Source organism: Artemia sp. Qi Xiang Cuo, chromosome 4 (genome assembly GCF_049724085.1).
Source record: "Artemia sp. Qi Xiang Cuo chromosome 4, ASM4972408v1, whole genome shotgun sequence".
Classification (NCBI taxonomy): Eukaryota; Metazoa; Arthropoda; class Branchiopoda; order Anostraca; family Artemiidae; genus Artemia; species Artemia sp. Qi Xiang Cuo.
The window spans coordinates 442,658-467,435 of record NC_142797.1 but is presented as its reverse complement, the minus strand read 5'-3'; the positions used below and the strand labels follow the sequence as shown (position 1 = coordinate 467,435).

The 24,778-nt window shown below is 36.5% G+C and overlaps 1 protein-coding gene across 1 annotated transcript in view; it reads right to left on the bottom strand.

Annotated features, from left to right (window-relative positions):
• LOC148952659 (uncharacterized) overlaps window positions 1-24,778 on the bottom strand; it is a 160,683-nt gene that overhangs the window by 120,671 nt on the left and 15,234 nt on the right. Inside the window, exons 2-4 of the mRNA XM_089087326.1 lie at window positions 22,380-22,563; window positions 13,575-13,745; window positions 4,241-4,726 (exon numbers count right to left, since the gene is read on the bottom strand). Of these exons, the coding sequence (XP_088943452.1) occupies window positions 4,241-4,726; window positions 13,575-13,745; window positions 22,380-22,563 (841 nt within the window). The remainder of the gene's footprint in view (window positions 1-4,240; window positions 4,727-13,574; window positions 13,746-22,379; window positions 22,564-24,778) is intronic.

Sequence of the window (24,778 nt, the reverse complement as noted above, 5' to 3'; positions counted from 1 at the left end):
ATTTTTACGGGGAATTTTAAACGAGGATGGAAGGAGGGGGAGGGCATTTTACGTTCGACTTCGAGGAACTTGCTCTTTACGCTAAAGTTTGCCTTTTGTCCTAATTCTTTAAGACCGGCTCCTGAAACACAATTAGAATAAGGGGTATTTTTAAAAGTAATAAAAACTTTAGCGCGAAGAACCAGGCATCGAGAAGGGGCCAACACCCATCATATACGAAATAATTTCAAGTTTTAATGTCGTTTCAAGTTTCAATGTGGCTTCTTACCTTCTTAAAAAAAAAAAAAAATTAAGAATCGGTGTCATAGTCAGATTTCGGTCTAATTCTTCAATGGAACGCAAGGGAAAGGAGGGGGTCAACATTCCTCTCCCTAAGAGGGAGGGGTGTAGTTTCAAACAAAGTTTTGAATCTTACCTTGTATAAAAACTTAGGTCAAAGTTGGTTCAATGGATAATATACACAAAGTATATATTATATGTTATAAATTACATAAAAACAGCCTATAAATAACTGGACGTTATACTCAGCTTTTCCACTGCTTAAATGAATCCCTTCTGGACAAACATCTTTCAGCAAAATTTATTTTTAAAACTTCTTCCAAAAAGGAAGTTTTTCAAAGAAAAATTAAGAGGTACATTAAACCTAACACAAGCAGAAACGAAGTCAAATATAAATTCAAACACAAAATGAAAAAAAAATCCCTATAGATGAATAAAAGAGACCTAACACGATCCTGTGGCTAATTCTAATTCTTCAACAGGCCAAGGGACACACGCATTTTTCTCCCTCAGGGGAGGGGTGGAAAAGTCAAAACGTTTAAAAAGAAACACTATTTAGATAGTCTTTTGGCTACTTCTTTAACGCATCAGTTTTAATATTTGAAGCCCCCTATCAAAAAAAGGAGGCCAAGGACTCAAATCAATCTTGTAATTCCCCTTTCAAGTGCCAGGAGCCCTACACCTTCTTCCTTGATTTCAAATATTTTACATTCTATAGGGGAATCACATCTGAAAATAATTTCTTAGACCACACTGCTTTTCAATTTACGCGAGAGAGTTTAAGAGAGAAAAACGGGTCACCACCCCAGAATTTTCTAACAGTGGTAATTTACATGATAGTCCTCGAACAGCTGACAACCGTGTAAGCAATAGCGGGATAACGTCAAGGCTGGCAGGAGTCAACGAGCGGCAGCTAAACTTGCAAATGATAAAATTAACTCAATTTATGATGCATGAGTTTCGTTGATCTGTTTGCCATATCTTAATAGTTCAAGGGTTTTTAACCTATAAATTTAATCAGAGGTCACTGCCTTATTTAAATGAAACCCATTTTTTTCTCTCTTAAACTCTCTCTTGTAACTGACATTTGAAATTTATGAAGTAATTCTGACTCTCAAGGAGAACTTGTACTATCAACAATTTATGCTATTATATTTTCCTTTCAGTCCAATGCACATTGAAACCAGGATAAAACCCTTTTTCCTTAAAGATTTTAATCATTTCAGATTTTATAGGAGCTTATACCACCAACAGGTTGTACTATTATCTTCTCCCTTCAGCCCAATTAACAATACAAATTTTGGTCTAAATCTTCAACAAGTGCAGAGGTGCAAATTCCTCTCTTGTAGGATGGGGGAGGGGGCAGCTTAAAAATTATAAACCGTTTAAAAAGCGCTATTATCCAGATTAAGTCTTTAGTCAGATCCAGATAAGTCTTTTTCAAAGTCTCAAAGTTTTGACTTCAGGAACCCTCTTTCCTAAAAAAAAAATGAGTAGCCCTTGACTCAAGGCAGTACCCGGTGTCCTTTTAAATTACCGTAAGCCCTACATTAAAAACTGGAAAGCCTGTAGCACTCCTGAAATGTTATATGAAAACTTATTGTAAATAAACAGCCAAATAAATGGTACGCCTTCTTATAGTGATGCATTAAACATTTGAAAAGTAAGCAGTCTCTAGATTCCTTTTACAAAAAATCAAAGTCTTAATTTTTGGAGCCTTAAAAATTTAGCCACAGGCTTCCTCTTAAACTAACACAAATCCTAATTGTGTTTCCTTTAAAAATTCAAATGTGTAATATTTCATAGGGGCCAAAACACAGAAGGTCAAAGTTACTCCCCAGTGCCTTTGATGTTCGTACAAGTCATTTTATTGTATGCCTTTTGAGCAAAGTTAACGTTTAAACTCCGGGGTGGAGGGGGTAGGGTACTCAAAATTCAATCAAAATAAACGACAAAACTTTAATCCTATAAATAACATCGATCCATACCTTATTCTTCTACTGCTTGAATATATCTTTCTGAAAAAATTATTTAAATAAAATAGGCTAGTATGGATTCTTATGTGAGGTATTGTTAGATCAAAAGCCTCTCGCTTACTTCCTTCTCCTTAAAGATTCCTAGTATGTAACATCTTACAGGGGTAAAAAGTTATTTCAAACTGTCCTCTCAATGCGAGTCTGCACATTCAGTAATTCTTGCTATTGTCTTTTCTTCTCAGCATAATTCACATTAAAAATCGTAAAAACGTCTAAATTTGTATGTAGTTCTTCAACTAACTATAGAACAAATACATTTCTCTCCCTGTGGAGGGGTAGGGGTTGGCAGCCGCAAAATTTTAAATGACACAACGTACAAAAAGTTGCACTCTTGGGCTTTCCATGGAAAAAAAATCGATCTTGTTAGGGAGTTTTCTGGAATCTGTTAAAATTTTCCCCTTTTTTACTTCCGTTTGGACGTTCGTCGTTTTCAATACTTTAGCTTGGACCCTTAATAATTGTAACGATTTCCAAGAAGAAGTTTTTCGCAAAGCCAGAGGCGAATCTTGAGTATTTTTATTGGGGGTTAAGAGGGGTCAATATCTGGATAGTCAAGGGGCATTGAAAATATAATAATTTTTTTCTCCACATTATTGGGGTTTCTATTCCCGAGTAACTTCCAATTGGTGTAGGTAATGTTTTATAGAGGACTGCTCGTTGAACTACCAGGTACCCCACCCCTTTCCAAAGAAAAGATTATGCTCCCTGACTGTTGAAGAATCAGGCAGAAATTTTGACAATACATATTTTACTGAAGAGCAGTTATTTGATTTATTAATTGAAATATTAGCTCCCTTGTGGGCTTGTAAAATTTGCTTTCGCTGAATACAAATGTTAATTTAATTTAGGTTCTAAGATTTTAATTTAAAGTATAAATCTTTAAAAAATGCTTTCAGACAGAACTTACTTCTATTTGTTTGGAAGTTTTGAATATCTAACATTGCATACGAGTTATTGTTAAAATTTCAAAGATTCCTACCAACTTCCGATCTATGGAGTGCACCTCCCCAAAGTATAGGGTAATTATCATCAATCTCAAGTCCATCAGAAAAAAAATGATTCAAAATATTAAACAAAAAAAAAATCTTAAAATTTGGGAAAATTTCTTAGGTCAATTGCATGCCCTTCCAAGATATTGACCCCACATCTTAGAGTGGATATACTGAATGACCTTTAGTTTTTCTTTGAAGGGATTTTAGTTTTTCAGGGATTTTAGAAATCAGCCGGAATATTAGACTTTTGCGCATATCTCCATCTTTGCTTCCTAGCAAGTTTCAGTTCTTGAATCATTTTGCTTCCTCCTCTTCATTTATATATACTTGCTTCCACCCTTATATTATTTTACTTCCTCCCCTCTTCCTCCCTTATATATACAAATAAAAATATGTCAAAAAGACATGTTTTCATCGAATAAAAGCATTTCAGTTTACAAAACAGCCAGTCAAAAAAAATTCCCTAATAACCCAAAAGAAATGTAGGAAAAGTATTCGGAGTAAGGATCTGTTTTGATCTTGACTGAAGCTCTTTCTTCTGTTTTGAACTGGATGGCACACCAGCCAATAAGCTAGGGTCTCAATTATTCAGAATGTTAAAAATAAACAAAAAATCAGAAAAGCTAGGAGACATATCTTAGGTCAGTTGCATACCTTTCCAAGATGTTGACTCCCACAATTATTGACATATACAATTCATCAGCAAGAAATCGTTGGTTCCCTACATTTTACCAAACAAGAAATGGGGAAGGTTCCCTACATTTTTGTTTCAGAAACAAATAATTTTTTTTTTCAAAAAGACACGTTCTTATCTAATAAAACCATTTTAATTTATAAAACAGCCTTTCAGAATAGTTCCGGAATAACCCATAAAAAAAATCTGCGACAGTACATAGGCAAATAGGAGGGGGAGGGATGTAGCTAGTAATTTACCTTCACTGTCACTGCTCATCATATCGAATTCAGGAAATTCAGAATAATGGATCTGTTTTGATCTTGGCCGAAGCTCTTTCTTCTGTTTTGAAGTGGATGGCACAACAGCCAGTGAGTTAGTGTCTTCACACGGCGACAAATGACCCATCACAATTGCGTGCTCTTTCATATCAGTAATATTTTCACTAAAACATACTGGACATTTCCCATCTACTGCCACTTTATGCTCCAATAAATGTACAACAAAATCATGATAATTTCCACCAATGGGCGCTTGACACATTTCACACTTGAGTGGAATATTTTTCTCGCACTGGGTATTTGTATGAAGTTCAAATAAAAATTGAGAGCTATGCATTTTTCTGCATAGTGTGCACACCCAAATCCTTAATCGGGTTTCTAAATGTTCCTTTGTTAGGGTTTCTTGTGGTATAGCTGAATCTTCTGTTGCATTTACTGCCTTTTCTGGCCATTCCAATTCATCCTCTGCAATAAACTAATATCAATAAACAAGTATCTGGTAGGGAAAATGTAAGAGATAGGAAAGGTGGGAAAGAGGTAGGAAAACCTAAAATCTCCTGTCTAAATAACTGTTTTAAATTGGAAATTTTAATAACTTTTGAAGTTAGTTAGAAGTCTAACTATCTTTTGTCTTTGGGCCCGATCAGCACACGACAAATCTCTAAGATTTTTATTATATTTTGTATGATTTCTTATATTTTCCAAATAATTTACAGATCGTAGAGTGTATATCTTCTCAAAAATTCTAGGTCCGTTCCAGAATATATTTCTTCAAATGTGCTCGTTCCTGCTATCAGAAAAAAAAAGAAATACCATTATATTTCTGAAATCGCGATTTATACCCAATAAGGAAAAATATCATGATGACATTTTCATAGTATTTTTCGCTACTATTAGTGGCTATCGAACTCGAGTCTTCCAACAAACTAGTCTAGACCAATAAAACCATATTGGGTTGGTCAAAATCAGAGAAAAAGGCACATTTTATAGGTTAAGATTAATCCAGTCTCTTAACTCTGTACAGGTATGCAGGGAGAGGTCAAATCTCAAGAACGTTCTATTTTTACCTCTATTTTCAGGAGATTTGCTTATTTTTGTCCATATTTTATCATGATCCTACCCCGTCCCCCTAAGAAATGTCTCTGCACTTGAGCCATTTTCAAGGTTAGGATCGTCTAAAAAAATGTCTTAAAAAAACTAACGACGATCATGCTGGATAGGACAATTATGCTAAGTCAGAGGCAAAACTGTCATAACTTTTTCATAACTGTACAAAAATGATTCATTTTACTTGTTGATAGATAGTCCATCATCCATCCTAGGTGTTTCTGATAGCTCCAGTTCAGTATCTTTCAGGTCAATGGCCGAACTCAGCAACGTCAACAGACGGACTGAAGTATTTCAGTTGTCTTAGGAACTACCACAGCCAGCACACAATGAAAAGGAGCTACAAAAGGAGCTACAAAAGGAGCTACAAGGTTGACCCTCTTTAGTCCCAGTTGGAAGAGACAGAATTCAGGTTCTTTAAAAAAACAAATCTTTTGAGAAACCTCTGGTTTGGTCATTTAGAAATACTTACCAATTTTAGAAATGCCTAGAAAATTTGTTTAGAAATATACCCAAGAAATGGGTATACTTTCTCTTTCTTTTGATTTACTGTTTCTTATTTAAGAAAGAAAGCAATTATTTTTATAAGACTCAACTCCACTAAGCTGAATTGTATTTTAATCAAGAATCTGTGTAAATCATGAAATTCTACAGACAATTATTAATTCTATAAAAAGTTATACTAGTATGTGGACAAAAGAAAAAGTAAACTTGCTCTTTAATAAAAACTTCCAAGATAACATCGACCAAATGGACAGAAAAACGTTAGATGTCAAAATCATTATGCGCCTAGTCCGCATTTGCAATAATTTTTCTTTATATTCCCGATATAATAGCCATTTTTTTATCCGAACTATGGGTCTACCAATGGGTAAAAGCCTTTCACTTTTTTTGACCCCTTTTACATGAAATTTACTGAAGTTTATGCTCTGAAGCACCGTTTCCAGGCTCAATATGTGAATGACCTTATTTCTGTATCGGGGCATGAAGAGACGTCACTTAACACCATTTTAACACATTTTATTATGCTTGACTCTAATCTCCAGTTCACCTTAGAACTAGAAGATAATCATACATTACCTTTTCCAAGCGTTTAAATTCTTAAAAAGCCTATCAGCCTCGAGTTTTCATTCTATAAAAAGCCTACGCATAACGATAAGTATTTGCATTTCTCTTCCAGCCACCCTCTTTGTGTAAACAGAGGAGTGGTTATGTCCTTTGATGATTGATTGCTAAAAATAAGTTCAGAAGCTCACCTAGTCCCAGAACTGAACTATCTCAGGGATATAGATACAACTACTTCAAATACTATACGTTAATCCTAATTTTCAGTGCTACTTCTTTGAAGTGTTTGTTACATTACCCTTGGTATTAACACATTCTATTTAAACATATCTTCTGAGGCATGAATCGAAGATTTCACTGTTCCCTCTTCTCGCTCTCTTAGAAGTACTTGTAATATCACAATGTGTGGTACATCCTATTTAAAGGGAAATCCCTACCCACGTGCAATAATACTCTCTCTTATGATTCACACATTCTTATGATGTGTGACACAACATCCTATCTAAACCGAAATTTCTACCCACGTGCAACAATTTTCATTACTCCTGCTCTCTCTTTTAAGTCTCGGTTTGCCCTCTCTGGGAAGTATTTGTTATCACTGCACATGGGCGCCCATAAGCTGAATTCCAGGGGGGGGGGACAAACCTCATCTAATTGGCACTTTTAATGATATATAATAGAAATATTAGAACAAAAATATAAAACGAAGGCAGCATCATTCAGCCAGGGAGGCGGGCGCCCCCCCCCCCCCCCCCCCCTTATGGGCGCCCCTGTCACTGCATGGTGCTAAGACATCTTATGTAAATAGAAATCTGAATTTTCATTACTTCCTTTTTGAAGTATTTGTTACATAGCCCCCGGGTTCACAACCTTGTGCCTGGGAGCACCAGGCACCCTTGGAACGATTTGTATGTGTCCGCCAGTATTCAACCGAGACAGGATTTTTCCATAAACATTAACTAAAAATGTGAATTTTTTTTTATTTACTTGTTAGAGTTTCAATTTTTTTTTAGTGCCTAGGTTTATTAAATACGTTCGTATGTTTACGTCATTGTACGTATTTATGGCAGTATATTATGTATTTATGACATTGTCTTTGCTGACAGTTTTGTTGCAACTTGTCTATCAACGAGCTAGACTGCGCTCCTCACGCTAGCCTGGAGCCGCTCTGTTCGGGTCGCGACAGTAGCTAGGAAACATCGTCGTCAACTAACGAAACACGAGCTGAGAGTTTTGATATTGCTTCTGAAAATTTTTAACGGGCTAAAAGCGAGGTGTTTAATCTATTATATTAATAAGCGATAATCCCTTATGATTGTGGGGATAAATATAGTCCTTGTTATAATACATTTATGCATATAATGTAGATCAGACTTAGGCTATAACATTGATATTATATTGTAGTTCAAATACTGTTTTTTATATTTTTAGGTGGAATGTTTGGTGTGGACCGAGTAAAAGACAAGGAGCCTATAATCTTAACACTGACTGGGAGGAATCATATTGTTTCATTAATTTGAAAAATAAATACGTTTCTTTTATCGTCAAGCCACTTTTGACGATAAGAAAAAAAAAAAAAACATGTAAACTAAAGTCAAATCTATTTGCAAAGCATAATTTTTTCACTAGACACGTGGAAAGTTCTTAAAAGGCCACCATTGCTTCTTTCGAAATCTCTCACATGCTCGCAAAAAGGAAGAAACCTTTCATTGATGGTGAGTTGCTTAAAGAACTATTTTTGACTGGTGCTGATTGTTTGTTTGATGGATTTTCTAACAAACGTAAGATTGTGGCAGTAATACAAGACTTACAGTTGTCAGATGACACCGTCACAAGAAGAATACATGGAATTTCGAGAGACATACAAACTCAGTTGAAGACTGACTTGGAAATATGTGACTGGTTCTCGTTATAATTTGACGAGTTGACAAATATATCAGACACCATACAATTAACAATTATCTTGAGAATGGTATCTAGTAACTTCACAGTAAAACATGATACGTTGCAAATATTGCCTATTAGAGGACAGACAAGGGTTGAGGGTATTCATAATACATTCAGAACATATGCCAAGTCAATAAATATGTCTTTACACAAGCTGTCTGCGATAACCACCGATGGGGCACCAGCAATAGTAGGTAACAACAAAGGATGTATTGCTCTCTACAAGAATGATGAATCATTTTCAAACTGTATGTCCTACGTTGTAAAATATTTTCATTTGAACACTGCTATCAAAATAGTTAAGAAATAATCAATTCTATTCGATTAGTTCCCTTGCAACACCGACTTTTCAAGGCCCTGTTAGAAGATACTGAAGATAAAGATCATGATCATATATAGCATACTGAAGTACGTTGGCTCAGTAAAGTTAAGGTTTTGACGAGATTTGTGAGTTTGACTGAAGAAATAAAAACGCTTTCAAACGATAAAAATGAAAACCATGATGAACTAGCTGATTGATTTGGGATTCTCTCCGACATCTTGAAAAAATTTAATTCCTTAAACTTGGAGTTGCAGGGAAAAACAAAAACATAGCTGAAATGATAAGCTCTGTAAAGTCATTTAAAGATAAATTGGATTTGTTGATATCGCATCTGCAGATAAAATTCTCTTGTGCCTTTTTCATACATAAAGAAAATGCTAGGTAACAATGAATTAAAGAGGTCATTATTTATTAAGCATCTTCAAGTGTTGAAAAAAAAACAGTTTGAAGACAGATTTTTGCACTTAACACATATCGAGCCAATTGTTTTCTTCTGTATCAGTCCTTTTACTTCTGAATAAATGTAATGAAAATGGCCACATACATTGCAAATTTCATTCAAGAAGAACTAGAAGAACTAGAGTTAGAAATTTTGGACCAAAAATAATATTTTTTTAAAATCATTAATATTAGAGGACTTTTGGAATACCGTGGACAGAGGACCCATTTTTGGCAGATAAATAAAATCCAATCATATTTGGTTTGACAAATTTATGCAAATCATTATTTTCAAACATGAACTTGACTCACCAATGAGCATCTTTATGATTGTTTTCTAACAGATCATCATCATACTCTCCTAATTACGAAGCGATGGTCAATGATTTACAATGCCAAAGGTCACATCGACACGTTTTTTGTTTACGTTTTCTAAAAATATATTTCTCTGAGTGAATATAATTTGAATAGTAATTTTAGTATTTGAAACATTTTTGTTTATCATATATTAATAAATAATGAATATAAGAAAGAAAATTATGGGAATGAGAACTTATGGAAGGAGTTTGTCGATTAAAAATAGGTGGTGCGCGTCACCCTACCGATATTTTAGAATATGCTGTAGAGTACAAAAATATTGGGAACCCCTGCATTACCCTGTGGTTGGTATTCATCCTATCTAAACAGATATCCTGAGTCATGAGTCGAAAATTTCATTGCTCCCTCTTCTGGCTCTCTTTGAAGTACTTGTAATGTACCACCATATGTGGTACAACATCCTATCTAAACGGAAATTCCTACCCCCGTGACACAATTTTCATTACTCCTACTCTCTCTTATGATTCTTGTTTCCCTTCTCTCTTTGAAGTAGGCTATTTCTTAAATATGCACGAGCAAAAATTTCTCTGTCCTCTCTTTTTGTTCTATAAATCCCTTTTGGTCTAACATCAGAAAATCGGTTCCACAAAAATTGAATTTTCTGAGGAGAGGAAAGTTTCCGGGAGGTGAACTTTCCAGGGGAAATCTTGCAGGGAGAATTTTCCAGAATTCCTCTACGAAATTATTTTTATTTGTCTGAGTTTCTCTCTGGCAACTCAATTCTATACGTGGAGATGTTTTGGAGGAATTATCCGGGGGAGGTTTTCCGCAAATGAAATTCTCCATAGGGGAATATTCAACAGGAAAAACTTTCCAACGGGGATGGGGGGGGAGGAGGGGTCCGAGAAAAATTTCCATGGAGGGGGATTTCCGACCTTTTTTTAAAAACGATCAGAAATAAAAGACAACATGTTTTTTTTTCCAAATGAAAAAAATTTGGTTTTGTCCCAATTCTTAAAGAACGACTTCTGAGACACAAGAGCTGTTTAATTAGTCAGATGCTTTTTTTTAATCCCACCTTTAGCGTGAGCAGGGTATTGGGGGAGGGGGCAGCCCGACTCATATACGGAATAGTTTATGTTAGTTTTTAGTTTTAATGTGATGATCCTTACAATCAGTTGAAAAAACTTGCTTTTTATTTAATCTCAAGAATAGAAGGGTAGTTGAATAGCTGTAAATAGAAGGAAGACCGAAAGGAAGGGAACAAATAGTCTAACGAGTAAGGAGGAAGGGTCTTTTTTGGGAATGCATAAATTATAAAATGAAGAAGTCGTCAAATGAACTACAACCTTTTCTACATTTTGTACCCTGAACGCGCAGCTGAGGTCAAACGCTTGACCGGAAAGAAAATAACCGGTGACATTAAAATACATAAAGATAACGGAACACTAGTGACATCTACTGAAGTAAACACATTTTTCTCAAACAACTTGCACTCCCGTTAGTGACTGTAAAATTGAGACACTGATAAGAGATTCTTCTGAAGAATCGATCGTTGAAGTGACCGAATATTCGGTCTTCAAGGAGATAGAAAAGCTGAAAAAGAACTGTTCTTCGTATCCTGAAGACATGGCAGTAAAGTAACTGATTGAATGAACGCTTTTCCTTGCCAAACCCCTAACGTCAGTGACTAATCTGTATTTTAAGGAACGAAAGTGTGCTCGAATATGGAAGAAGGTAGACGCAAAAGGAGTACTCAAACTAAATGGTCCTAAACCGAGTACCCACTTACGGCCAATCTTATTTACTCACAATCAACCTAAAGTGACCGAATCTTTCATTTACCACGAACTTCTTTCTCAAATTTGCCATTCCTTAGACCCCTTCCAGTACGGTTGTCTAAAGGGAAGTAGCACTACTCACTATTTGGTGAGACTTTTCCACCTCATAACTGGTTGGCTAGATCAAAGGAATACCATTGTGGACTTGCTTAGCTGATTATCGAAAAGCGTTTGACCTAATCCGCCATATTATCGCTGCCGAGAACTTGAAGGCGATGGGTACAAAGAAGCATATTCTGCTACTTGTTATCAATTTTCTTCGCGGCCTTTATCAGTGTGTCTACACGCTATTCCCGGGGGATCTCGATTCAGAATGGGCCAAAATTACGTGCAGTGCACCCCAGGGCACCAAACTTGCAGCCCTACTATTTCTAGCAGTTATAAACTTCGTACTCTCGGGAGTTGACGATCGGTTTAAATAAGTTGACGACTTATTTAACCTGCTGAAGTACCTGGTTGCCGAGCTCCAAGTCGTTCCACATTCAGTAGTGACCTCAAGTCAACCTTCGTCATCCAGTGTCAAATCAACGAGAGTAAAACAATAGTGATGAGGTTCAACCCTCTAAAACGTGATCTCTCCTGTCCTGAACCATGGTACCCAGCCGCCTCAACCGCAGTTATATTCGGTGTCGCTTTTAGCTCAGACTGCTCCTTTAGCCCGCATGTTGCAAATCTAGTGAAAAAAGGAAATTACGCCTTAAGATCGTTAGTGACTTTGCGGCGCCTAGGTTTTTCTACAACACAAGTCGGAATGGCATATTTGTGTTATGTGCAGCCATTACTCGAGTACGGATGCCCAGTCTGGGGCCCACAAGTGCACATTACTGAATACCTAAGTAGTGACATCGAAACTGTACAGAAACATGCTACAAAAACCATACCCGGTGCAAGTCACGTGTCTTATGAGTCCGCTCTCGAGTCGCTGAAAAATACGTCTCTCCCTGGGCGCCGATAAGAACTAATGCTCAAGTTTGGACATTCATTACTCGCATGTGATAAGCGCCGTTCGTTACTACCACCTCCATGTACAAAACGCGTGAATACCCGAAGCAAAATCAAAACTGAATCCCCAAGGTGCTGTACAAACCGTTTCGTGAACTCTTTTGTCCCTTATTTTTGTTAGTGCATTTAATCGTTCGTAATTTTTTTTTTGTTTCACTGTAGTGGCCAATGTTGTAAAAAAATAGCGTTATTTAGTTGCGGCCAAAACTATGAAAGCTCTTTTTATTCAATAAATCTATTCTATTCTTATCTTTAGGAGTGTAGAAAAAAGTAAATACATATAAAATAAAAAATAGTCACGCTTAACTTAACTTAACTAGAAAACTAAACGAAAGTTTGGTTTTATTAAGAAGGTTAAATCCTTGGGAACCATAATTGTTTCAAGAAGAATTCCCTTACAAAAAACTGCTAAAATCCACAAAATCAGGACGTTTGCCCTTAAACTTATACTTTTGTTCTTTTATTTGCATCAGACCCATTATAATTCTTATTAATTTTTGATTTATTACTGGTAGGTTTTTATCTACAAATGTGCTCCTTCAAATTAATTTCTTGTTCATTTAACCAGAAGAATTGAGTACATTTTACTACCAACCTAATAAAATTGATCTTGTCGAGTCAATTTCATCATACACTTGCTGTTCTTAGGGAAATTTTAAGGAAAATAGGAAACCAGTTGCTGCTCTTAGGGAAATTTTTATAGGTTTTGTCAGGGTTCGACCCTTTGATGGTTTCTTCTCCGAATTATTTAGTCAAGGTTCCTTAGAGGACATAAAAAACTGTATATAAAAAGCATGTAAGGTCTTGCTGTCCCAACAAAAAAAATATGATAGTAGCGATTTAACTAACTTCTGTCAATAAGAATCGTTGGTGGACTTTGAGCAAGGAATTAAAAAATTCTAAAAATAAAAATTTTCAAATTACTTCACTAAGAAATGGTGGCACCGCTTCTTTTTTATTATTTTATTTAGAGTTGTGTATCGTATTCCTTTTTTACTAGCATTGAAATTAGAAATGCCAACTAAAATTTTTGTTTACATTTGAAGATCCCATTTTCGAATTTCCTGCCAGATTAATACATTCCCATTAGCTGTTACTAACAATTTGCATCGCGTAAATATGCCTAGAAAAAAGAGATAGTGGGGGGGGGGGGAGTGAGAGGAGAACAAGCCACAAGAAAACACTTCCCGAATACCTGTCCTCAGATAATTTTAGAAATAAGTTTCTTAGTTTACTGGAGATTTCATATTTTGATAGAAAAAATCACAGCTACCTTCATTGTTGCTAATATCTTCATTCCATTCTGTGAACGCTGTTTGTTCCCCTGCCTCTGGAATATGGAGTGGATTCCTATTAGGTATATTTTCAGAACGTTCAGATAACAAAGTTCTCTCTCTTATTCCATGAATAGCATCAGCATCACTAACTAAGGCTACGTCAGTTTCTAAAATTGGAAGTTTATAAATACACAAAAGCAACAACAAAAAGGAAAACAAAATATACTTCGAAGAGTTTTGAAGCAGGAAGCAGAAAAAATAAAGCAGCACGAAACAATATTAAATTAAGTAATTTTGAAAAAAATAAATTATTAATTAAATAAAAAAGCCTGATAATGTAAACCAACAGATAATAAAACATAACTAAGTGTGAAGCAATGAAAAAATGCAGAGATCAACAACAAGGAGTTTGCAGAGAAGTCAAAGAATAGAGCTTTAAGACAACAAGAAAAATAAATAAACGTCTTCAAGCAAATATAAAGGAGGTCAATTAAATTAAAATAATCCTGAACTAAAGAGAATGGAAAAAGAATGAAAGATAGCAAAGATATTGAAACAGATGAAAATTTATGATAAATGTAGAGCAATGAAAAAAATCCAGAGGTCAAAGAAGGGAATTATAGTACGGTACGGGCAAACTAGCCAAAAATATGGGTCGACCCCAAACAAATTGCAACAGAGATGATTTTTATACCATATTGTAGAGAAAAAAAAACAACAACTTAACGACATATCTAAAGTTGCACATTCTAAATCGACGCAAAACTAGTTTTTTTGTTTTGCTTTACGTGTCAATTTTTTCAGTTTTTTCTAAAAAACATGAACAATTAATATATGTTCGTTTTCTGTATATGAAGTACCGCCCAGATGTAAAATGAAGAGCTGAGACCGAAAATGAAAGCAAATTTGATGTACAGTGTACCAGAAAAAAGTTTCATAATCATCAATATGTGATTTTACCCTTCTCACCGTTGTGACCTCTTTTTCACCATACTATCAGAAGGTAACAATTCTCACATAAAATGATGAGCTGAGCACAAAAATCAAGTTAACCTGATGTAATATCTACTAGAAAACCAGTTTCATATTTATCAATATGCACTTTTTTATTTTCATTTGACATGTTTCTTTTAGTACTTATTTTCCACCAATTCGTCGATTGTTGGAAAAAAAAAAAAAAAAAGGATAAATAAGTGGGCTGATAAATTACAGCTGGCTCGTTTAGAAGACCAGTTAACGCACGGAAGGCAACTATACCAATTTTATGACTTTCGTATGCAATAAATAATATCATCGTTTCGTCCCACGCTTTGTCCAAGTGATTTCCCGGATAAAGCCGTAAGCTAAAAAGTCACAATTGAAAATTACCCCGAGTAATCATTTATTAAGTAACGTTAGCGCCCGTGTTTGATACATTGCCATCTATAGATACAAAAAGTCATTCGATGTATCTGCCACCTAACAAGCTAAAACAGTTTCACTGCGAATGTTCTCCTTTCCCATTGACTTGATATTTAAAGGTAAGAGATCATTTTTGTTTGTTATTTCAACCAAAGATCTACAGTCTGAAATGGTAAACTAATGTATCCAACCGTACGTAGTAAAACTCTTGAAAATTTATATCAAAGTACTGGTTTATCTTTTTTCTTCTCACAGACATCTACTAAGAAGATAATTGCGCCTTGAAAAACATCTTGTGTTAAAAGATGACGTTGAACGTCAGGTTCCCGAGGTTTGTAATGCTCCGATATGGTATACGTTCAGCAAAACTTCTTAAGAGCCAAACGGTCTGGGTCATTGGATCTCCACTTAAATTACATCTCTGACATGCTACCTTATCTGGCTGCATCTGGGCACAACAATTGCACAAAATCCTGCCAGCGTTCTATCCAGCAAATGGTCAAGCTCCAAGAAACCCATCCTGCCGTTTATCAAGCCTTCCAGAATGGGATGCATGTGATCAGACATTCTGATAGATTCTGGGCTGGGGGATCTTGTCATTGAACCGAAGCTCATGCGTTGTCTCAAGACGGCTGGTGGCCTTACCGGTGAAAGTGGTATGACAGAGGTTCAAAGGTCTTTATGGGTTCTGTCTCAACCAGTCTGCTCTGCACTAAATCTTCTGATGGAGGGTATGTCACAGGTTTTCTATGGAACTAGTGAACAACATAAGGATACGTCCGAGTTGAGACAGCTAACAGACTGTAAGCACACCCAGATCGTTGTTGATTTACTAGAAAAAGGATCACCATTCACAGGGGATTTGCAACTAAGCATTACCAATTGTCTGACAGCCTATGAATCTCGCTACGTTGAATCTGCTAGAGCTTTAAGTCTCAACGTTATTGACTCCTTTTATGGAAACCTGGTTGCTGATTTTGTGTTTTGACGGAAATCACAGAGACTTCGACTTATTGTAAAGCCGAACCCAGGTGGAGATTGCAAAAGACTTGACCCCTGTCTCCTTTTTCAGAGGTTCATCACGCTAGCAAAGAGGATCAATCTCACGGAATCTGAGTACTTTTAACACGAACTGTGTTCCTACCCGGCATCACTTTTTGACAGTTCTTGCATGCTCCGGTCTCCGAACAAGCCAAAGTTTGCCAAGGCTATAGCACAGGCTTGCAATCTTGGAGAGCGCTCTACTTCCCCTCCCAAAAGCATTCGATATATCATCGACGGTGGAGCTCTTCTGCACAGAATTCCTCCGGCCAAAGACGAACGATACTGCGAAATCCTTGACCATTACCGTACTCACGTGACCCAAAAGTATCCATCTGCCACTATTGTGTTCGACGGCTACGATGGTGGAGCTACCATAAAGGATACGGCCCAGTCGATCAGAAGTAGCATAGTCAGCCGTGAGACCTTCTTGTCATCAGATATGCAGCTGAAGGTAAAAAAGGTTGAGTTCTTGTCATGCAAGAAAAAAAGGCCAGATTTATCTGCACGTTGACTGTTTATCTCCGATCAAAGGGCATCGTCGCGGTCCATGCACCGGGTGATACAGATTTCTCAGTTGTGCATTTTGCTGTTGATTCTTCCCGGAATTACGAAACTGCCGTCATTGGAGATGATACTGATATTCTGGTTCTATTGTACTATCATTATACCTGAAAAAAAAGTCAAGCAAAGCTCCCCGAGTATGGGATATTCACAAATTGAAAAATAAGCTGGGCCAGGAGACATGTCATCTGATTCTTTTTGCTCACGCCATCTTAGGCTGTGACTCTACTTCCCGGACTCACAGTGTGGGAAAAGGCCTTGCACTGAAGAAGCTAATGACAGATACCGATTTTCGTACATCAGCTGCAGTCTTCAGGCTGAAGTCAGCTTCAAAGGAGGAAGTAAGGGTTGCTGGAGAAGACGCTCTGCTCATGATGTATGGCTCATCAAAAGGGGGAAATCTGAATGAAGTCTGCAAGATGTTTTTTTAAAAAAGAAGGTGACTACTGCTAGCACGTTCGTCCACCCAGATCAGTTACCACCAACTTCTGATCCGGCAAAATTCCACAGTTACGGGGTTTTCTACCAAGTTCAGGTATGGAGTGGAGTTCCTGATTCTGAACTTAAAGCCGAGGAATGGGGTTGGAAAAATAAATATGACTTCTTGCATATATTGACTACTGACGTCCCACCAGCCTCTCAACTATTTCTTAAAATTGTGAAGTGCTTCCGTAAACTGGAATGCAGCTCAATAAGATATAGCTAATTTAAGTAAGGCTTAGCTTACACAGCAGGCTAAAAACGTGCAAAGGGAGAGCAAGTTATGACTCTCTAATAATCGAAAGTTATAATAATGTGAACAACATTGAAGCTTAAACATCTCATTCAAAAAAATGAGTTGTAAATGCTAGTCGGAGTTCGATTATGTATTTCAAATGTTCATGAAGTTGATTCGATAATTTTATCAGTTGTGAAGACTAGTCAGTGTGTTGGTAATAGTTTAATCTAAGAGGGATTTTAAATGTCAAACAACAAAAGCACGAAGAACAACAGGGAAATCTTTTTGCTGTCTTGCAAAAAGATTTTCCTGTTGTTTTTCGTGCTTTTGTTGTCTGTTATGGAAAGGCAGTGTGGTTTTCGTCACTATTTTAAGTCTCGGCTGCTTGAGACTAGTTTCATAGATGATTTTCTTTTTCTAATATTCTTAATGTTTTAACAAACATCTTGCAATCACTTTGTTTAGGCCGACCCATCAGGTGATGGAGTCAGCGACGATCAGGTTCAGGCTAACTAATTATTAGATCTAAAAACCGAAAATTTATCCATCGAAAGAAGGTGTGGTAGAAAAAAATTGGGATCACGACGACGAGAAGCGTAAAAATCTCGTATTGATGATTTTGAGACTTTTTTTATATACTGTACGTATAATTTGCTACCCTGTCTGAACTCATCTCGTCTTTTTACAACAGACAGAAATAATAGCTCCGGAAACACGGACTCTGACAACAGTCTAATTTTTTTATTAGTAAATTCAGACAATTGAATCAATGCTCAAAGAAAATAGTTTTCTATTAACCGAGAATTAGCAGATTCAGACGCGAAGTCCAGATTATTTTCTTCTACATTATGGTGTAAAATCATTTCAATTGCAGTTTGTTTTTAACAAAAATCGACGAATTGATGGCAGTAATTGCTAAAAGAAACATATCAATTGAAAATAGAAAAGTGCATATCGAAGAATATGAAACGGATTTTCTAGTAGAAATTACATTAGGTTAATTTGATTTTTGGGCTCAGCTCATCATTTTATGTCAGAATAGCTGCCTTCTGATAGTATGGTGAAAAAGAGGTCACAATAATGAGAAGGGTGAAATCACATATTCATGATTATGAAACTTTTTTCTGGTATATTACACATAGAATTTGCTTTATTTTTTGGACTCAGCTATTCATTTAACATGGGTATTATACTTAATATACGAATAACCAATATTCATTTTTTTTTTTGAAAAAAATAAAAAATTTAATCGAAAACCAAAAAAAAAAACTAGTTTTGCGTTAGCCTATAATGCACAACTTTGGATATGTGCTTCAGCTTTTTTTTCTCTAAAGAATGGTGTAAAAGTAATTTATGTTGAAATGTGTTTGGGGTCAAACTCTGGTTTGCCTGTACTATTACAGATAAGTCAAAGAACAGAGCTTTGAAGTAGTAAGAAAGACAGATAGACAGCTTAAAGAAAATGTAAAGGAAATCAATTTAAACGGAATTAACTTTTGAAGTAAAGAGAAATGAGGAACAACGGGAAAATCCAGAGCCCAACACAAAGGAAATTGTAGAAAAGTTGAAGAGTAGAGCTTTATAGCAGCAAGAATTAGAAATAAAAATAAAAAAGGTCTTTTACTTTCTCTCTAAAAAGAAAGTCTCTTTTACTAAATTACCTCTAAAATGAAGAAAATGATTAAGGAAGGACAATAGACAAGATAAAATTTGTGACAAATACAATGATGAAAAAACGACAAGGATTTCTGAGCGCCCAATGAACAAATGAAAGATCTAAAGCAGAACTGGCCACGCATGACAAAAAACAAAGAGAGAAAAAAATGTTTTAAGAAAACAAACGCTTTGGTGTTCTCATTGAATTAACTCTAACCAACAACTGTGGTGCTCAATTACAGCAGTATAAATTGTATATTCTTATATTGCTTTGTTGTTTTATTTCTTAATTTTAGATTTATTTAATTTTATGCTTTATCAATCAATAAATCTTCTTATTTATAACCCATCGCAAAAATATGGGCAGAGCCCATGAAAAGACAGAGTAAAAATCAAGAAAAAACAAAAAAAGGAAATAACTGAAATAAAAACACACACAACTACAAACAAGGGATAAACAAAAATGAACAAAGATGTAAAGACTTCTGGCATTCAGTAGAGAAATCACAAATGCACCTTTCAGTAACCCCAGCTGAGTTAACCAGTTGATACTTTCTTTACAGAGAAGAGTTACTTGTCCAAGTTGAAAGTTCTATTAAATGCTTTGTACATTTAAAATAAAGGCGATGAACTTGCTTTCTCTTAACACAATTAAAAAAAGACCAAACAGTAGCAGGGGCAAGTAAATGAGGAACTGTTAGGCTATTATATAACTGAGAACGGTGAGCTATACTCATATACGACGCGTTTGAAGCCAGGGAGTCATACGCAGCTCGGGTCTTACGAGCATAGTTCTTCATTGCCAGGTTTACAGTTTCTTTTAAGGTTTGCTCCAATAGGCATGCCCAGGTAAGTAAGGCTGCTAGCTAAAGGAGCTTCAGAGCCGGATACACTTATTGAATTTCTATTCCCTTTATAGTTGAATGGTAGAACAACTGTTTTATCAGCATTAAAGGTCAAACCAATGTGTTCGTGCTCATCTTGGAGAAGCTCAAAAGTTGAAGAGCATCCTTGGAAAATACAGGAAAAGTTTAGTAAGTCCTCCGCAAACGTAACTAACAAAAGATGAACTCCTTTGAAGATAAATGTACAGTTTAACTTATCCTGAGCCCTGGTAACACAATTATTAAACAAAACTGGAGAAGTCAGAGCTCCTTGGCGTAAACCTTTCTGAATCGGAAATAGTTGACTACCATCTTCAATTCCAGCCTTCAGATTTTTATACATGTATCTTAAACAAGTAATTATCACAGCATCAGTACCTTTCAACTGGGCCTCAAGCAAACCCTGCGAAAATATACAAGAGTCAAAGGCTGTTGCAACATCGAGTGCACACAAGAATAAGAAATCACCTCTTTATATAATATCCTTCAGTACATTTATAAGCAGAAAGAGAGCGTGCTCTCTGCCTAACCCTCGCTGGAACCCAAACTGACGAGGAGGGCAGGAACAATTTTTTCAATGTCTTTAATCAAAAATGACTCAAAGAGCTTGAAAGTAGTACACGGACTGGTAATGCGGCAATAAGAATTGCATAACGACACGTCCTTTTTGCCCTTTTTTAAGGATGGGAGTCATTTGTCAGAAACAAAACTGCAAAGGGACTACACCGCGGACAAGGATCATCTATCACAGTAGTGCTAAATGTTGCTCGATTGAAGAGCCTGCAAGTTGCAGGTGCCTAACTGAAATATAATTAACACCAGAGGAAGATTTTTTCTTTAACTTCGGAATCAAAGAGTGAACAGCACTTGGCAACACAAACAGGAAAGATTCCGTCTTATTTGAAAGTACAAGGTCAAGCTGTTTTTCAAAAAACTCCTCCGTGCTTTTGTTGGGAGCACTGAACTCCCTCGCGAAAAATTCAACCCACTTGTTTTTAGGCACACTAGCACTCTGGGCTTTGGTAGGCTTGCTATACTTCTAAAGTCTGGAGGGGTCTTCAGCAATACAGCTTATATTTTTCTGAATCAGCGTTAACTTATGGTTTTTCAGTTCCTTGTTAAATTTCTGTTTTATACGGAGCCTCAAGTCATTTACTATGCCCTATATTTGATGTTCGCAGTTATTCCAAACAGAAAGCTACAACTTGCTCGAATTACACACATTCACTAGATCTCTGTTTTTTGACCAATCTTCTAGCTGAGACTTTTTATGAGCACATCAAAGAGGAACGGCGCTTATTTCAGCACATTTCAGCAAGTGATTTATTTGTGCCAAGTAGGAAGTGAGCTCAATTGAGATGTTCTTTTCACTTTGTGGCAGCACAGAACGATCGCATAAAAGATTGAAAGGCACTTTGATTTTGCTCAGCATCTCGTCACAGACTTTACTGAAGGACTCACTTGACACATTTTTCCCATCTCGGTAGGAAAACCAATTTGATTCTTTATTTTGAGCCATAGACGGGGAGGAGCAAAAGCAAGTAGAGATAGCAAGGGGTTCAGAATAGAATCCTTCTTTTAAAACTTTGACCTCGTGACTGCCGAACAAAGAAACAACATGGTCTAAGTTAGAAGTTGAGGAAAGCGGCCCAATGTATGAAAAGTTGTCACTCTTAGGCCATACACAGTAGTCAGGAGGAAGGCAGCCCCAAAAGATTTGTGATCGGTGAGACATCTTTAGTTCTTAGGATTGAATATGCTTGTTTATAGGGGGCAAAACCTCCACGTCTGTTAGTTTGTCTTTTGCTTCTACTGGTGCTAGTCCACATTTTTTTCTTCATCTTGAGATTTTGTTCACTCACCCAATGAACAGGCGAGGCGTAACGGGACTCTATCGTGTTTTGGTTCTATTGGCAGGTTCAGCTATGCACTCAATATTTACAAGAAGCAATAATCATTTTTAGTTATTTGCTGTAAAATTTCAATATTTCTGTGTTATATTATTATAGAGGGTTTTTAGCCATTTGGCTTGTCATTTCTACTAATTTGACTAGCCACGTTTTACCGAAGTTTTCTTTACGTTATTTGAAATTTTCGACTATTTTCCTCCCATTTTTCCAACATAGTCAAATGAAGTTTGAATTAAAATCAGCTTGGTGTAAGTGAATAAAAACTCAGAGAGCCATGGCGGATTTTAGTAGAGCTAAGGCAGATAGTCTCAGTGAGAGACAAAGCTGGCATAACCCTTTTTCAGAATTAAAAAAAATGACGTCATTTCACTTATTAATAGATAGTCTATCATCCATCCTAGGGCAGAACTAAAGTAGATAGGCATGGAGTAAGGGTAATCCATACAACTCCATACAAGTCCACTGGACTTGTATGCAACAGAAATCTTTTGTGTGAAAATTTTTAAAGGGAAAAAAAGAAACAAAACAGCTGAGAGCTTCAGATCTAAATGAGGTTACCATTTAATTTTCTTGTCTTTTTTTGCCTGTGTAAGTTTTTTGCCTGTGTAGTGATCGGTTGCAGCTTACCTCTTTTAACAATGGAAAGTTCAAACATGGTAACCAGCTCAAAAACATTTGAACCTTGACCCAGTTCCAAATACACTTCGCCCTGATATATTAGTGCCAGAATCAATGCCAGGTCTGTAAAAGCTACATCAGGAAGAAATAAGGATAGTTCTTTTTCCCAAGGTGGAATGTCAGCAAATAGTCTCTAGAAATAATAACTCCATTAGCTTTATCCTTGAATGGCATAATAACAAGCTTATTAAATAAACATAATATTCAAAAGTAACATTACATACTCTGCAAGTCAATAAGAAATCAAAGCAAGTCAAACACAAGCCAAGCTAATCATTGCTGCAATAATAGCTGCAACATAATAGGTCCAGAACCCATAGTACCAAAATCCACAGCTCATTATACCAGGGAGTTTAAAAAACACATTTAAAAAAGACTGCTTAGAGAGAAAGAATTACCATTAGAAGCTGCTTCTTAAGTCGTAACTCCAATTATAGTTAATCTTGATAGTATAAGTTAATCACAAAAACATATTTGGGGAAATTTGATAAAGAAGCCTGAAACCCCAGTGTCAGATCAAAATTACAAGTGCACCATTGGAAATATTGTGGGTGAAAACCATGTACAGGTGAATTACAGTCCCCACCTTGCACAACATGGAAAATCACTTTTTTCGCATGGGAAGCAGTTATGTGTCTCCTTTTTTCTTCTTCTTCTCCCTGAGGGGTAATCATACAAAATCAGTGATCATAGAATGTTGGGAGAGGATTCCTTCTAAAGAAAATCATTGGATGTAGTGTCTGCTTCGAATAACAAAAGAGATTATGCCACACTAAGAGGGAGTTTTCTCCGATTTCGTGCCACCAAACATTAAGTATGGCCCAAAGAGACTCAAAATGCCAGAAAATACAAGTTTTAAGATGGAAATTACGAGAGAGCTAATCAATATTCCTTGATCTAAAACCCTAAAATGGAGGTTTTGAGCCTTGTCTTACAAACCACACCAAAGTGGTGTTTTCTACCATAAAACGTCAGTTTCTTCCCATAGAAGGTTGAAATCCCATAGATTTGAAATTCTAAGATAGCTAATCAGTTTTTCATGATCTAAATCCCCTAAAAGGGAAGTTTCAGCCCACCATACTGACAAACCTTTGCCAAGTGGCGTTTTCAGCCATTCTGTGCCACAAGACATTTATTTTGCCTGAAGAGGGTTAAAATGCTAGAGAATGGAAATTATAACAGACTAAGTCAATTTTTACGGTTCTAAAACCATGAACAGGAGGGTTCAAGCCCTCTATCATAGGCAGCGCGCTAGCGCTGCCTAAGTAAAAAACGATGTGGGCACAAGAAGTTTTTTTTTTTCCATACCCAGGCACTTTGTATCGAAGGAGTTGTCGTAGAAACTTCGAAAAGGGTTCATTCGATTGGAAATTGGAGTGGCTAATGCCCTTTTTAATAGTCGAAAATAATTGGAGGGCAACTAGCCCCCCCCCCCACGCCCACCATTCCCCCTAACATCCAATCAAAATTTTGAGATAGCCATTTTGTTCAGCATAGTTCATTTCCAGATATAAAATACGTTTTTGAGGAGGACTATCCCCCACAACCCTCGGGGCAAGGGTTTTAAGTTATGCCCTGAGGGCATATAAGAACAATGCCGGGACAATGTACTCTTTATTATTTTTTCCTTTAAAGCAGGGTACTTCAAACGGAAGAGGTCGTCAAAAAAACTTCAAAAGGGGTTTATTTGATTTTAAATTGAAACTTCTAACGCACTTTTTAATATTCGAAAGTGATTGGAGGGCAACTAGCCCCCCCCCCACGCGCATCAGTCCTCCAAACACATCCAATCAAAATCTTGAGATAGCATTTTGTTCAGCGTATTTGATTTCCAGATAGAAAATATGTTTTTGAGTAGGACACTCCCCCATAACCCTCAGGGTAAGGGATTTAAGTTATGCCCTGGGGGCATATGAGGTTTTTATAGAAGGCATTGCCATAGAAACTTCAAAAAAGGTTCATTCAATTGGAACTTCGGAGGGCTAGTACCTTTTTTAATATTCGAAAGTGATTGGAGGGCAACTAGCCCCCCCCACGCCTCTCATTCCCCCAAACACATCCAATCAAAATTTTGATATAGCCATTTTGTTCAGCATAATTGATTTCCAGATAGAAAATAAGTTTTTGAGGAGGACACTCCCCCACAACCCTCAGGGCAAGGGTTTTAAGTTATGCCCTGGGGGCGTATAAGGTTTTTATAAAAGGCGTTGTTGTAGAAACTTAAAAAAAGGCTCATTCAATTGGAAATTCAAAGGGCTAGTGCCCTTTTTAATAGTCAAAAGTTATTGAAGGGCAACTAGCCCCCCCCCCCCCATGCCCATCATTTCCCCAAAAACATCCAATTAAAA